The 13,348-nt window shown below is 36.6% G+C and overlaps 1 protein-coding gene and 1 non-coding gene across 2 annotated transcripts; both read right to left on the minus strand.

Annotated features, from left to right (window-relative positions):
* Positions 1-3,741: 3,741 nt before the first annotated feature.
* Positions 3,742-5,179, minus strand: LOC111920068 (pentatricopeptide repeat-containing protein At1g61870, mitochondrial). Its single transcript, XM_023915645.3, has one exon. It carries the CDS (start codon positions 5,104-5,106, stop codon positions 3,880-3,882), a length of 1,227 nt encoding a protein of 408 aa, XP_023771413.1. The 5' UTR covers positions 5,107-5,179; the 3' UTR covers positions 3,742-3,879.
* A 4,537-nt stretch (positions 5,180-9,716) lies between these two features.
* On the minus strand, positions 9,717-9,788 carry TRNAW-CCA (transfer RNA tryptophan (anticodon CCA)). The gene has a single exon. It is a non-coding gene; the product is annotated as a tRNA-Trp (tRNA).
* Between the last annotated feature and the right edge of the window lie 3,560 nt (positions 9,789-13,348).

A 13,348-nucleotide genomic window follows, 5' to 3' on the forward strand; every position in this document is an offset into this window, starting at 1 on the left:
GATAGAGATAAGACAAGTTTAAATTGGATTAGGATTAATTTAAGAGTTTGAATCATCTTGGGATTCTATCTGCAACCTATAAATAGACTGATATAGGTCAAACCACGGGGTTGTGGTTCACTCTAGAAATAATCCACTTTCTTTCTCTCTCTCTCTCTCTCTCTCTCTCTCTCTCTCTCTTTTTCTCTCCTCCATACGAAATTTGTAACCTCTCTTTTAAGGTTAGAGAATTTCGACTAAACCTTAATCTAGGGTTCTTCCTTTTTGCTTTTGGAGTTTGTGGGTCTGACTACATTTAAACCTGACAATTCGTGTATTTGTGTCAGCCACGAATTTGACACAATACAAATAAACGAAGATAAATAAGTTTTATCTCAATTTTTAAGATGTGTCCATGTCATGTCGTGTCACTCACAGATCATGTATTCGTGTCTCAAATTCTCAGGTCTAACTACATTTACATTAGAGGGATTCTACTTTAGATCATTCATCCACTACAATCATTGGCATTCACAAGATCTCAAGCAAGAAACTAAGAAGTTAGCAAGCTTTCCTTGTTGTTTTTAAAGTTCATTGTTATAACTACTAAAACCTAGATCAATGGTGCGTGTACACTTAAGTATATCTTTTGATTGTTTTCGTTGCCTTAAGATAGTGTATTGATGCTAATAAAACCGAATAGTTTGTTGAATTTTTTCAACATACAACATAACAACTATATTTCAAACGGAGAACGAACAAAGGTAAATATAATATACACGTTTATATGTGCAAGTAATTTTCAAAAATAGCTTATCTCTTTTATCATTCTCACAAATTTCCAAGCAGCGCAAAACAAGTTGAACGGAGAAACGATGAAAATCTAACATGAAGACGTTACCGATGACAAAATACAAATTTGAAGTACATAATAAATGGCAAAAATGTTATCCTTAATTTACATGAAAATGTTTTTTTTTTAACCGGCAAATAGTTATATTAATAACGAGAAAAAGACGAAACCAACTTCTAACAAGTAACTAGAATAGGAGCAACAACAGGAGAAAACAAAACACAATATTTACATACACATTTTGGGGCTCACACACCACTCTGACCAGCTATAAGAACAATCTTTTCTCCTATATTTCACCCATGTATGCACCACGGATTTTGCATCATCAACCACCTTCGTTGGTGACACTCGCCTTTGTTTGAACACTAGTCACATCTAGCCTTCCAGATTAGCCCAGCACCATAACATATACATAAGAGGTTCCTGTTCCTTTTCACGCAAGTTCCCCGTTGTGAACAAAATTGCACCAGTTCTCCAATGTTATTAACCTGGGGTTTATTGATTTCGCACCATCTAAAGACCCACCCACGTACCTCGTCTGCAAACGGACAACGGAATAGTATATGATTAGTATCTTCATCACCGGATTTGCATTCTGAAATATTGTGGAGTCGAAGTTTAAGTTCCTTTTCTGAAGCGCACATCTGGTTGGAATGCTATCAAGGTTTGCCCTCCATATGAAACACACCACCTTAATTGGAACCTCATGGATCCATTTTATGATTATCTCCCTTGGTGCATTGCTTGGACTATCAATTTTTTTCTCTTAAAGCGTCAACATGGTAAGCCTTGTCAGTTGAGATGCTATAGTACCAACAATCCAAACTCGTGGTTGGTTGGAATACACCAATTTTTGATACGATTTTGGTTATCCTCACTTAGCCTAGATTTCCGGTCCCAACTTATCTCTCCAATTTTTACTTTGTTGTTGATTTTGCAAAATTTCTTTCGTTCCAGTTTATACAACTCATGAAACTCAGCTTTAAGTTTTGTGTCACCACACCATTTATCATGCCAAAACAGAGTTTTATCGCTTGCACCAATGTTTTTCTTGATTATCTCAGTAATGTCTATCCCCTTCTTAATTAGCACATCTTTGACTTTAGCCATGTTATTCCACACGGCAGTGTATGTCTTTTTGGCCATATACTCTGAAGGTTTGTTGGATAAACTGTGGATGCCTTTGATGACTCGAATCCACAACTCGTTTTCTCCCTTCTTTAGTCATCACCACCACTTAACTATCAAAGATAAGTTACATGCCCGCATCGATCCCAAACCAAGGCCTCCTGATTCTTTGGGAGACACCACCTTCTCCCATGCTACCCAACATATTTTTTTCTTTTCTTCCGAACCTCCCTAAAGAAAAGATCTTATTTTTTCCAACATATTGATGACCCCACTAGGTGCAACAAAGAGCGAAAAGCGGTAAGAGGGAAGGCTGCCTAGAATAGACTTAGTAAGAGTTAGTCTTCTCCTAAGTGATAAAGTTTTTGCTTTCCACGTGCTAAGCTTTGCTTGGAACCTATCGATCACGGGCTTCCAATGTTTCTTTTGGTTCATGTTTGCGCCTATTGGGACCTCGAGATAGGTGAATGACAATTTGGCAGGTTCACACCCAAGTGGGAGCACTAAGCACGAAACCTCTTACATATCCACCCCAATACCGAACACTCAGGATTTATGGAAGTTTACTTTAAGTCCCGATGAAACATGGAAACATCTAAGTATCCTCGAAAGATTTTTAATATTCTCCTTACTCATTTCTCCTATAAACAACGTGTTATCAACGTAGAAGATGTGAGATAAGAGAATATCGTCGTGTGGTATTTTGATGCCTTTGAATAAGCCTTTCTCGCACGTCGTGTTCATTGTTGTGTTAAGTCCTTCCATGATGGTAATGAAAAGATATGTTGACAGTGGGTCGCCTTGACGAACGCTCTTCCCCATTTCAAATTCTTTTGTGGGCGATCCGTTCACAAGTACCGAAGCCCTTGCTAATTTAAGGCATCCTTGTATCCAACCTCTCCATCTTTCCCCGTATCCCATTTGCAAGAGTATTTAGTCTAGGAACTCCTAGTTTTATCGAGTCGAAAGCCTCATCGAAATCGACTTTGAAAACTTATACACTCCTTTAGCTTGTGGTTGTAAGTAGTGAATTGTCACTAGTTTACCTTGTGGTCATACAACCATGACTTGCATTTTTTTCTTTAGATAAATCACATCGTCACTCTTTGACCGCATTATGGTTCTCAACATAGTTTTATGGAATTGTGTGCCGAAATGGTTAATCCTTTAGCACGCCCCTCTAAATGGGAAGAGCACGACAAAGTATCAATTATTAGATAGTCGTTTGTTGACAAAGGATAAGTTGGGCACATAAAGAGCACTCATGCATACATTTCTAAGGAAAGGTTCTAATAACAGAAATCCCAGAATGGTTAATACTCTTTTTAGCTAGCTGCTTCTTTTTCTTCATAGGTTTTCAGGATTTTCGAAATTGTGTTATAAGAAGTAGTTAAATCCACATTGCTTATGAAATTATTTATATTATGGGCCACCCCTTAGCAAAAATATGATTATATGGTACAATCTATTATTATGTTATTATCATTCTCAAGAGTTGTTTGACCGGAATTGGAATTCAATTCCATTCTCATCACATCCCCTGTTTGCTTGCAAATAAGTACGGAATTGAATTCCTTTAAAATTTACAAAATCCTGAGACCTGGGAATTTCAACATCACATCGTTTAAATCCCCCATGGAATTCAATTCCCACATTTTCTCAAAATTAAAAAATATTCAAGTATCCTTTTAACAATAGAATTTTACAAATGCCAATTCCTTCCAAAGAAAAAAAAAGTAAGATGCTATAAAGCACATATAAATAAACAAACTAATATCTGATATGGAAACTGGAAAGCAATGCAATTTAATTTAAACCAAATTATGAGCTAGGAATATAAAGGATTCACCATACCTAATGATGATAATGTTAACATTGCAAAATCAAGAAATCATGTTATCATCAACATACCATGTCTATTTTGGTAATTTCTCCTCTACTTCATTCCACATATCAGCATTCTTAGGAAACTTCTCCTTTGCCTTTCCAATAATCTCTTTTGCCTCATCAACCTTATCACTATTTGCAAGCCCTTCAACAAGCAACTTCATAGTAGAAAAATTAGGAAACCAATCTTTCTCCATACTCTTCTTACAAACCTCCAATGCTGCTTTAAAATCACCACCTTTACACAAATAATGAACAAGTGTAAAGTAACAATCACTCTCTGGTTTAAAACCACCATTGATCATTGTCTGAAATAACTCTTTAGCTTCAACTAACTTTCCCTCCCTGCAATACCCATGAATCAAATGACTGTAAGTGAATGAATTTGGTTTAATTTTTCTTGAAAGAAGCCCATCGAGCAAAGCTTTAGCTTCCATGGTCTTTTTAAGCTTACACAAGCTCTGAATCCTGATGTTGTACGTTCCAAGGGTTACAGGAACTTCATACTTCTTCATCATTTCGAGCACTTTCCCAACTTCCTCAAACTTTTCTTCTTTGTAAAACCCAGCAATCATGGTGCCGAATGTGGTTGCATTTGGCTTGCATTTCTTTCTGATCATCTCGGCTGTCACTGAGTAGCATGAACTCGATGAGCCTGATTCGCAAAAGGACTTGATCACGGTGTTATAGGTATCGAGATTAGGCTTGATGCCGTATTTTTGAGGAAAATCGAGATAAACACGCTTCACCTCGTCGTATTTCTTTGCCAACATACAAGAAAACAGTAGAGCATTTAGAGATTTCGCGTTTTGAACAGCACCCAGTTCGGGCATTTTATCGAACAGTTGGAATGCATTGGTTAACAGCCCAGCTTGACCGTAGTAAATAATCGCGTTAGAGATGAACTTCTCATTGTTCAAATCTGGTCGGGTTTTAAGTAACTCGTCGATGAAATTACGGATTCCCTCGAAGTAATTTAACTCGGTGAGCTTTGAAATGGCGATCGAGAAGGCAACGCGATCGAGATGAGATTCCGGCGTGAGTGAAGCTGCTCGGCAGATTTCAATAATTCGTTCTGGGTTTTTCTCGAATTTGAGGAGAGAAAGAGCCGCTCGTGATTTCTCTTTGCTGGAGAGAGGAGTGGTGGAATCAGGGTTTAGGATTGATGACAAATGACGAGCTTGAATTTGATATACCGGAAAAAGTTTTTGACGATTACATGAGTTAAGTAATCGAAGCTTGGTGATGGAAGCCATTGATGTTACAGGACTGAAGCTCCAAGACTTGAGATATGAGACAAGAGTAGGGGTTTGAGTTTGATTTTGGGAATTAGGGTTTTGTGTTAAAAGATTTTCAAAAGGGCTTATACTATCTAAATGTGTCAGATTGACCCCTTGTATTTCCACATGTTATAAGATTCGGTACACATGTTATTTGTCATCATAAAATCTTAATACTATAAAAGATTGATGCGAAGTAGCTGAGCAAAAATGTGATATAAAATGATTATAAAATTTGTTTGTTTAATAGAATGAGTTGAAAGTCAAAACTAGATATTGACTTAAATTCAAGTATTTAGTGTTGAATAATTTTTTTTTAAATAATCGTTTTGTTTGAGAACAGTCTTGCATGTTCCGTCTGACATCTTTTTAATTGTCATCGTACAATGAGTGAGATGACAAACGAGCAACAAGTTGTGTCGCTAAGCCTTTTTGAATGGTAAAACTAATTCTTTTAAAGACTACATCCGAAGATCTAGGAGATATAACATTACTATGCATGATTCATTGTACTCTTTTAAGAAGCTCTATCGCATCCGGTGCGAGGAAATCAAACGTATCAAATGCAAATGGTATGAACACGTGTTGATTTTCCAGGCACGATCTCTCATGTTTGGTGACTTTGATTGTGGTTGCTTTTAAAGCAGCATGTCCCGCTGTGAAACCCCCAGCACTCAGGCCCACGAGAGGGGATACCCCTGTAAGATCTACACATGCGTGTTTCCCTCCGACCCATCCAAAAATCAAAATGTCAGCCGATTTGAGGGTTGACCTTCCTTCTGTCGGGTCAGTTAAGAAATTAATAGGTGCCTCTTTCTTAGCGGAAACCCCGACACGCTTAAATATGTCAAACAAGACATCCCTAACCATATCGTGCCTGTATTTGAACCCCGGGAGTTCTTTACAGTGAACTGCATGCTCCCCAAAAGAGTCCAAACATGCCTTGCGACACACAAGACATATCTCGTCAGCTAGGAAAATGGGAATCATGAGTCGATATTTGAGAATAGTACGATACTCCACGGGAGACATGTGTTGGCTAAGCCCATCTATAGGGATAGCCAGAAGAAAATATTGAGCATGTGGCGCACGTAAGCACTGGAAAACTGCTTTCTGCCGAGTCGTCATGTCGAAATGCACTTCCATATCTTGGACAATTTTACGAAAAAAGGCACTCGCCAGTTTATTCTGGGATTTTGGGGGTGTCTTTAGTAGTAAAATTGTTAAGGTCAAAATCTGGAAGCTTGTTACGAAGGGATGCCAAGGCACAATCATAATCATAATCCATACCATGTATACCGCTATCCCGTAAGATGTGGTCTTGCAATACCCAAGATTGGGCCCTTGAGGCAACAAAATCATAGGAGGTAGCCTCTACTGCCGAGTATAAACCCAAACCCCCAAACCTAATGGGTAAGGAATCAATTCGCCATTGTATGTCACCAAAGAAAGGGCCCCCACAAACCATAATGTCCTCAATCACCCCGCACAATCCATTGTCAAAGAATATTCCTCCATGTGAACGGGTTAGCACGTCCTCAACCCAAAGAAAAGCTTAGCAATACCCATACAAGACCGAAGAAGAAGGAGCTCACTATAGGGGTCAGACAATTATGGAAGAAGGCGCATCAAATTCATAGCGTTTTCGGATCTCTTTATGGCTAGGTTGCGAATGAAACTAGCATCTCTACTAACAGCTCCCCCAAGAAGTTTCACCCCCAAAGGCGACCTCCCGATGTCCGACGGAAATAACCCCTCTTGTAACTTCCTACCATCACACGAGGGCCAAAAGAGCTCGGTTTTCTTGATATTCAGCTGAAGGCCCATTTTTGGGCTAGTCACCATAATGATGTCCAATGCTTTGGCCACCTCCTCCGAATCTCCGATAAGTGTGCCATCATCCAAGTACCATGCATGGAGAAGAAGCTTACAATTGTCTCTAATCTTATGCAAGAGCAGATCCCAAGGGGTCTCATTGTTGAACCCCAGTAGAAGACCTGATATGTGTGTTGCCTAGATATAACCTTGTTGCTTGACCATATAGGAATTCTACCCACAAGGAAATAGAGGGACACCTCAATATGACCTCATGAAGTAATGTGGATCTGTTGACAAGGTTAAAGGCATTAGAGAAGTCCATGGTAATCATGGAGAGAGATTTTTCATCGTGTCGCTCACTCAACAACCTATTGGCGCTATGTAAAATGGCCTTAACGCCACCCGACACCCCGACTCCGAACTGAAAATCATTGAGATATTTGACCATTTCTTTACCAACCCCTTTCATGGCCAACTTGGAAACCAAGCATCTCCATATAGTACCTACTGCAATAGGTCGTATTCCCTTGTTAGGTTTTAAGAGCGGCGTGAGAGGAGCAGAGGCAACAAATTCTGCCAAGCTCGAAGGGCATCTTCCCCCTAGCCATAGATTAACCACAAAAGTAATAGCACGCATGAGCTCTTTGGATATAGTCGAACCTTCTCCACAAAGGGCATCTAAAATGTGTTGAGCTCTCAACCCGTCCCTCCCACACGAGGTACTTTTAGGGAAGGATTTAATTCCCCCAAGGACATTGTCAACATCCACTACCAGGGGAGGTTCTGAAAATTTGGTGTTGTGCATGGAAGGCGGTGGCTTGTATGGATGCTTATCCTCCAATGCCTTTGTGGCATCACCCCCAAATGGAGCAACCCCCGAAGAACATAAAACTTTCACCGCTGCTATCCATCGGCAACCTTACGAAGACATTGTTTGACATTGGTGCTGCCCAGTGTTCTTTTCTCCTGAATGTAATCTTCTTTTTTATATTGTTTCTCCACTCTTGCATTGTCAACAAAGTTTTTAACTAGCTTGGAGATACCGTTTTCAGTCCCCCAAGTAGCTAAAGCGCTCAAGATATTACGATGTTGCAAAGACTTCCTGTTGCCAAACCTGCTTTCTTGCCTATTCTTGGGCCTGAACACCTGAAGAGTACACCTAGGAAGAATTAACAGAGCAACCCACGCTTCAACAGATCCGGGATGACCAACCACTTTGGAAAGGGCTGCTTTCAAAGCCTAAGAGAAAGCCATACGACAATTATGAGGGATGTTTTTGACAGTAGTGATAGGCAGCTTAAAAACACGATCAAGTAGTTGAGCATCCATCACCAACCCATCATTGAGGTCGGCTTTCGGTTCATTGGGTAGCGGCTTTGGAATGCCAACAATATGCATACTCATGTCATCAGCCCCGTCAATAAACTTAATCAAGCCACCTGGGGGGTGACACGAACGACTCAGGGCATGAAGCTTCATGCAATCCCCACATATCCATTGACCAAACTCCTTCAAAGTTGTTGCCACAGACATAAACAATCCAATGTCAGAAGTAATAGCCTCCCGTAACACAGCTCTACGTTCATCTGTATGAAGGTGTAAGCTCTTGAGATGAGATATCATACGGGAAATCTCTTTACTTCCAACAATACCATTTGGGCAACAGTGAAACCCCCGAAAAGGACACGGTCAAGCCCCACTCTCAAAGGAATGAGAGGACGCCATAAACCAACAAATAAAGTTTATTTAAGCCTCAAGGTGAGACCCAAAATTAGAAGCACTAACCCAAAAGAAAAAGTGACACTCTAAAAAAAGGCTGGAGTGTGCACAATGGAACCCACACCGGATAGAATCTCTACATCAGCTTGAGTCGAAAATTGGCAACAACACTTGAAAAACTCATTCAGCCATTTTATCAAACACTTGGCAGATAGAAAAAGAAACACCTTGTTTGCATCACCAAGCCTTAAATTTTTTTGCCCAAATGCAATCTTGAAGCGGGAATCATATAGCCCAAACTAATTAGTTATGCTCTACAGATGGAGTAGGGAACCCAACTTGTCACAGTTTAAAAAGATGAAGAGTACCCTACAACATATACTGCTTTCTGTAATTCACCCAATACAAGTTGTAATGTAGTCTCAAATACTACAGCCATCGATGTGGAGTTCTTTAATTATTCAGACTTCTAATTCATTCTAAATTTGTATCAACCATTAAGAGTTCTATCCAGAAGAGTGATATTATTATTTTTCGTGTCATCCTCCTTTCATATTGTGATATTAAACGTAAACCAATTTCCAACATTAAAACAATATTGAAAGTAAAATGGTTAAAGTTTTGAAGAAAAAAATGAACAAATTATGTGGAATGATTGTAAAATTTGGTTGTTATTTTCTATTTTATATTGTATCCTGTTGATCCCACATCAAGACATAAACTTATAGAAAACATATATTGGTCGTTCTATAGTTATTGAACTTTAAAAAAAATGTTAATTTATCCTATTTTTCTAACCAATCAATATATATAATAATAAATGAATTAAAATTCAAAAAACTCTTAAATGATCATGTGACATCAAGCAAAAGTGCATGCATAAGATACAATTCTCATTTGTTAGCAACCAATACTAAAAAGGTTGAAGTGACAATAATTAAAAGTACATAAGCTAAGTGAAAGTTTTTGGCAAACCGGAGAAACTTGAAGGACTGAGAAGGAACATAAGAATAAAACGTAGGAAAAAATGTAGGACCGATTTATAGGATTGAACCTGACGTGAATCGAACACGCAACCTTCTGATCTGGAGTCAGACGCGCTACCATTGCGCCACAGATCCTGATGACAATCTATCGTAATTAAAGTTTTATAACTATCTTATAGCATAGTTTTCAAATAATAAAATAATATTTTCCATCACCTATCCAGCTTTTTATATTTATTTATATTAGTGATTATCTAATCTAATTAAACTTATTGAGTGTAATTTGGGTCCAATGGTCTTTATCTGTATTATTCGTGCATATTATATTATATTTAATCAATAGTTAAATATTTACTTGCGAAAATGACTTTTAAAATAAATAAATAAAATATTTTGATTATATTCTTGATAAAATTGAAATATACATAAATGATTAACATGGCCTTGCGAAACGATAATCCACACTAATCGAGAAACAATCCAAAAAGAATATATTTTTAAACAAATGTTTCATGGATGCCTTCAAATTAAATTATGGGCTTCAAACTTATTTTATGTGAGAAATAGTTTAAAATTATCATGACTTCGAAACTTTGAAAGTTTTAAGCTATATAAATAGGTGAAATATGCAATCCACATAATCTTGAATTTCAAGTGCCTCTTTTTCTTTGTATATTTTTGTTATCGAAAATTGTCTGTTGGGTCGTAACATAAAACCGAGGTAAAAGTGTTGCAAGTTCGTTCATAATCTTTGATACATTAACCTAGCTTATGATTATTTTTACTATGGTAAAGAATTTCCATCGAAGATCTTTGATTATATAGTTCGGTTTACACAGAGTTGTAAAGAAATCAACGGGGAGACGTTATTACATGTGAGACGATACATTAAAACAAATATTATCGATTTGTAAAAAAATAAATTATAGTTGTAGAAGTTATATAAATAATGTAAATATACACACTTTTTGGATGCAAAAATACATCCACCATGTTGAAAATCAAATTTTAGGTAAACAAAAAACTTATTTGCATTCTCTTTGCCTTTGAGTTGTGTTTTTCTTGGTGTCAAGATTCTTATTCTTAGAAACAAATCTTAAAGACCATTAAAGGTTAGAAAATAAACATTGAAGATGATTTGAAGCTTAGAAAAACAAATTGAAGATCAGAAAATGAACCTTGAAGATGAATTGTCTGTTTTTGGAATCAGATTTTTGTTATAGGATTTTGTTCTTGAAATCGGATGTTATATTTTTATGTTCTTAAAATTGTTTTCTTTTTGTTTAGATCTCTAGGTTTGTTTTGTTTTTTTCTTTTGTTGTTCCTGAAATCATATGATTTGAGGGCGGTGGTTTGAAAGCGTATGGTTTAATGGTGTGCTTGAAATATGGATACCCTTTTGTTCTTGAAATTGATTTTTTTTTTTTTTTTTTTTTTTGTTTTGTTTGGGTTCTTAGTTAAAATGATTGATAGTGGTGGAAGGAGATTAATGGTGGACGATGGTCAATTGTGGTTGCATGTGGATGGTCATCGATGTTGGTAGTAGTAGGAGGTTGAATGTTCATGAAATAGATGGTGAAACAAAGATCTTAAAATTTAGCTTCAATGTACGATTATAAGTATCCAGATCATAAGATTCATAACTAGAAAAACTTATTACATCTTGAAAAGCTACAAGAATATACATCAATCAGATAACCAAATTAAAAATCAAAAACAAATTGAAGGTTATTCCCATGAATTGAAAAGTAATCATTTCCTGTGTTCTAAGAGTGAAAGAAAATGTAGAAAAAATAATGTGAAATGTGACTGATGAAATGGTAAATTTGGTGTAATTTGCACATTTTGTCCCTAACAACTTTTTTTAACCAGGACAATCTCTGTGCTTTGGTTTTGTTGCGTCATTGGTCCCTCAATCACGTAAAAAAAACTATTATGCCCTTATGTATTTCTTTTTTAATTTTTTATTATTTTTGTTTATCATTTTTAAATCAAAAAGAAAAAAACACCTACTCCACATTTTATCCCCACTCACCCTAACTCTCCTTTTATGTCTCTTCCCAAACCCTTTTTCCGATTGCCCCGCTCCCTTCCATCTTCTCTGTAGGAAGTTAAAAACGCAAATTTGTAGGGAGCTACATCCAATCGTTAACAATTTTGAAATCGATGATGTTATCAGGAAATTGATTTTTGTTTCAGAACCCTTCATATGATTTTTAGTTTCAATCTCACAGATCGGTGGTAGGTTCCTTAGTTTTGATTTTTATTTGATTTTGGAATTAGGATTTTGAAATCGTTTGTGTACCAGTATCATAGAAATCAGTTGTCGAAAACTCACTGACGAGTCCCCGTTTTTCTCATTGCCACTTCGATTGCATCCCTAACAATGTTACTAGATTTCAAGTTTATTATGGTTTGGTTTTGCGTTTTGATTTCACATTTTTATTCTGGGTTGGATGGAACTTTAAATTCAGGTTTAATTCGTTTCCATCTTTGATTTCAAGTTTGATTATTAGCTTTGTATTTGATTTGATTTTAATTTGGTTCCCATGGTGGTAGTTTCCGATGCTATGTACGGTGTTTGTTGTTGGTTGTGGAGGTGAGTAGGATGTGGGTGGTGGTGATTACGATTTTGAGTGAATCTTTGAAAAAGAAGGGTGGATGGGGTTAAATTTGTGGGGTGAAAGGCTAATAGAGGAGATGGTGGTATTTCAAGGGAGGTTGAGGGGATGGTCGAAGTTTGGAAGTGAGGTGAGGGATGACTGTAGGTGGTCGGTGGCGGTAGAGAGGGTGGATGACAATAGTTGTGGCAGAGAGAAAGGCGGACGCCGCGCGACATGGATGGAATTTTAGAGAGGGAAGTTTAGGAGTCAATGTTCCGTTGGAGTAAAAGGTTTGGGTTTGGATGGTGACATGGACCTTTTTAATAAATGGTTTTTATAAATAACAAATAGTTATAATAAATCCAAAAATATAATTATAAGGCTAAAACTGTCTTTTTATATCTAGTAGGGACTGTGACGCAACAAAATTATATAGTAGGGATGGTCCGAGTTAAAAATTTAAGTTAGAGACCAAACATACAGATTACCCCAAACCATAGGGACCATTCGTGTAATTTACCTTGATGAAATATGAGTGTATCATATATCATTAATTTAATGAGTGCATATATAAGATTTGTCAAACAATTTCTAGATACATCAACAATTTACACAAATAAAAGGTAAAATAAAAAAGAGTGACTTGTTTAGTTGTTTGATACTAAATTATCAAAATAAATTACTTCTAGAAAATGTATATGTTATTATTATTTTTTTGTGTTGGACTTAAATTTACTAAAATACACCACATGTGGATTGTTTTGATTTTTTTGCTATGTTTTCTGAGAGATAGATGTTTATTAATGTTTACACTAAATAAATCATAATTAAAAGATGGGGTTTTCTAATATGTGCCCTAGGACATTAATTATGAGAAATATTATTATAACTAAATATGAAATGCATTAATTATACAGAATGTTATCTGTTAAATATATTTCTTCACACTAGGTACCTTATGCACTAAAGTAACAAGTAGATAACAAAAATAAAAAAAAAGCGAGAATAGAGAATTAACAACGAGATATGAAAACAAGGGAATTAAAAGATTGCTTAGAGTCTAAATATTATTGGCTTAATAAACTTAATCTG

Source organism: Lactuca sativa, chromosome 4, assembly GCF_002870075.4.
Source record: "Lactuca sativa cultivar Salinas chromosome 4, Lsat_Salinas_v11, whole genome shotgun sequence".
Classification (NCBI taxonomy): Eukaryota; Viridiplantae; Streptophyta; class Magnoliopsida; order Asterales; family Asteraceae; genus Lactuca; species Lactuca sativa.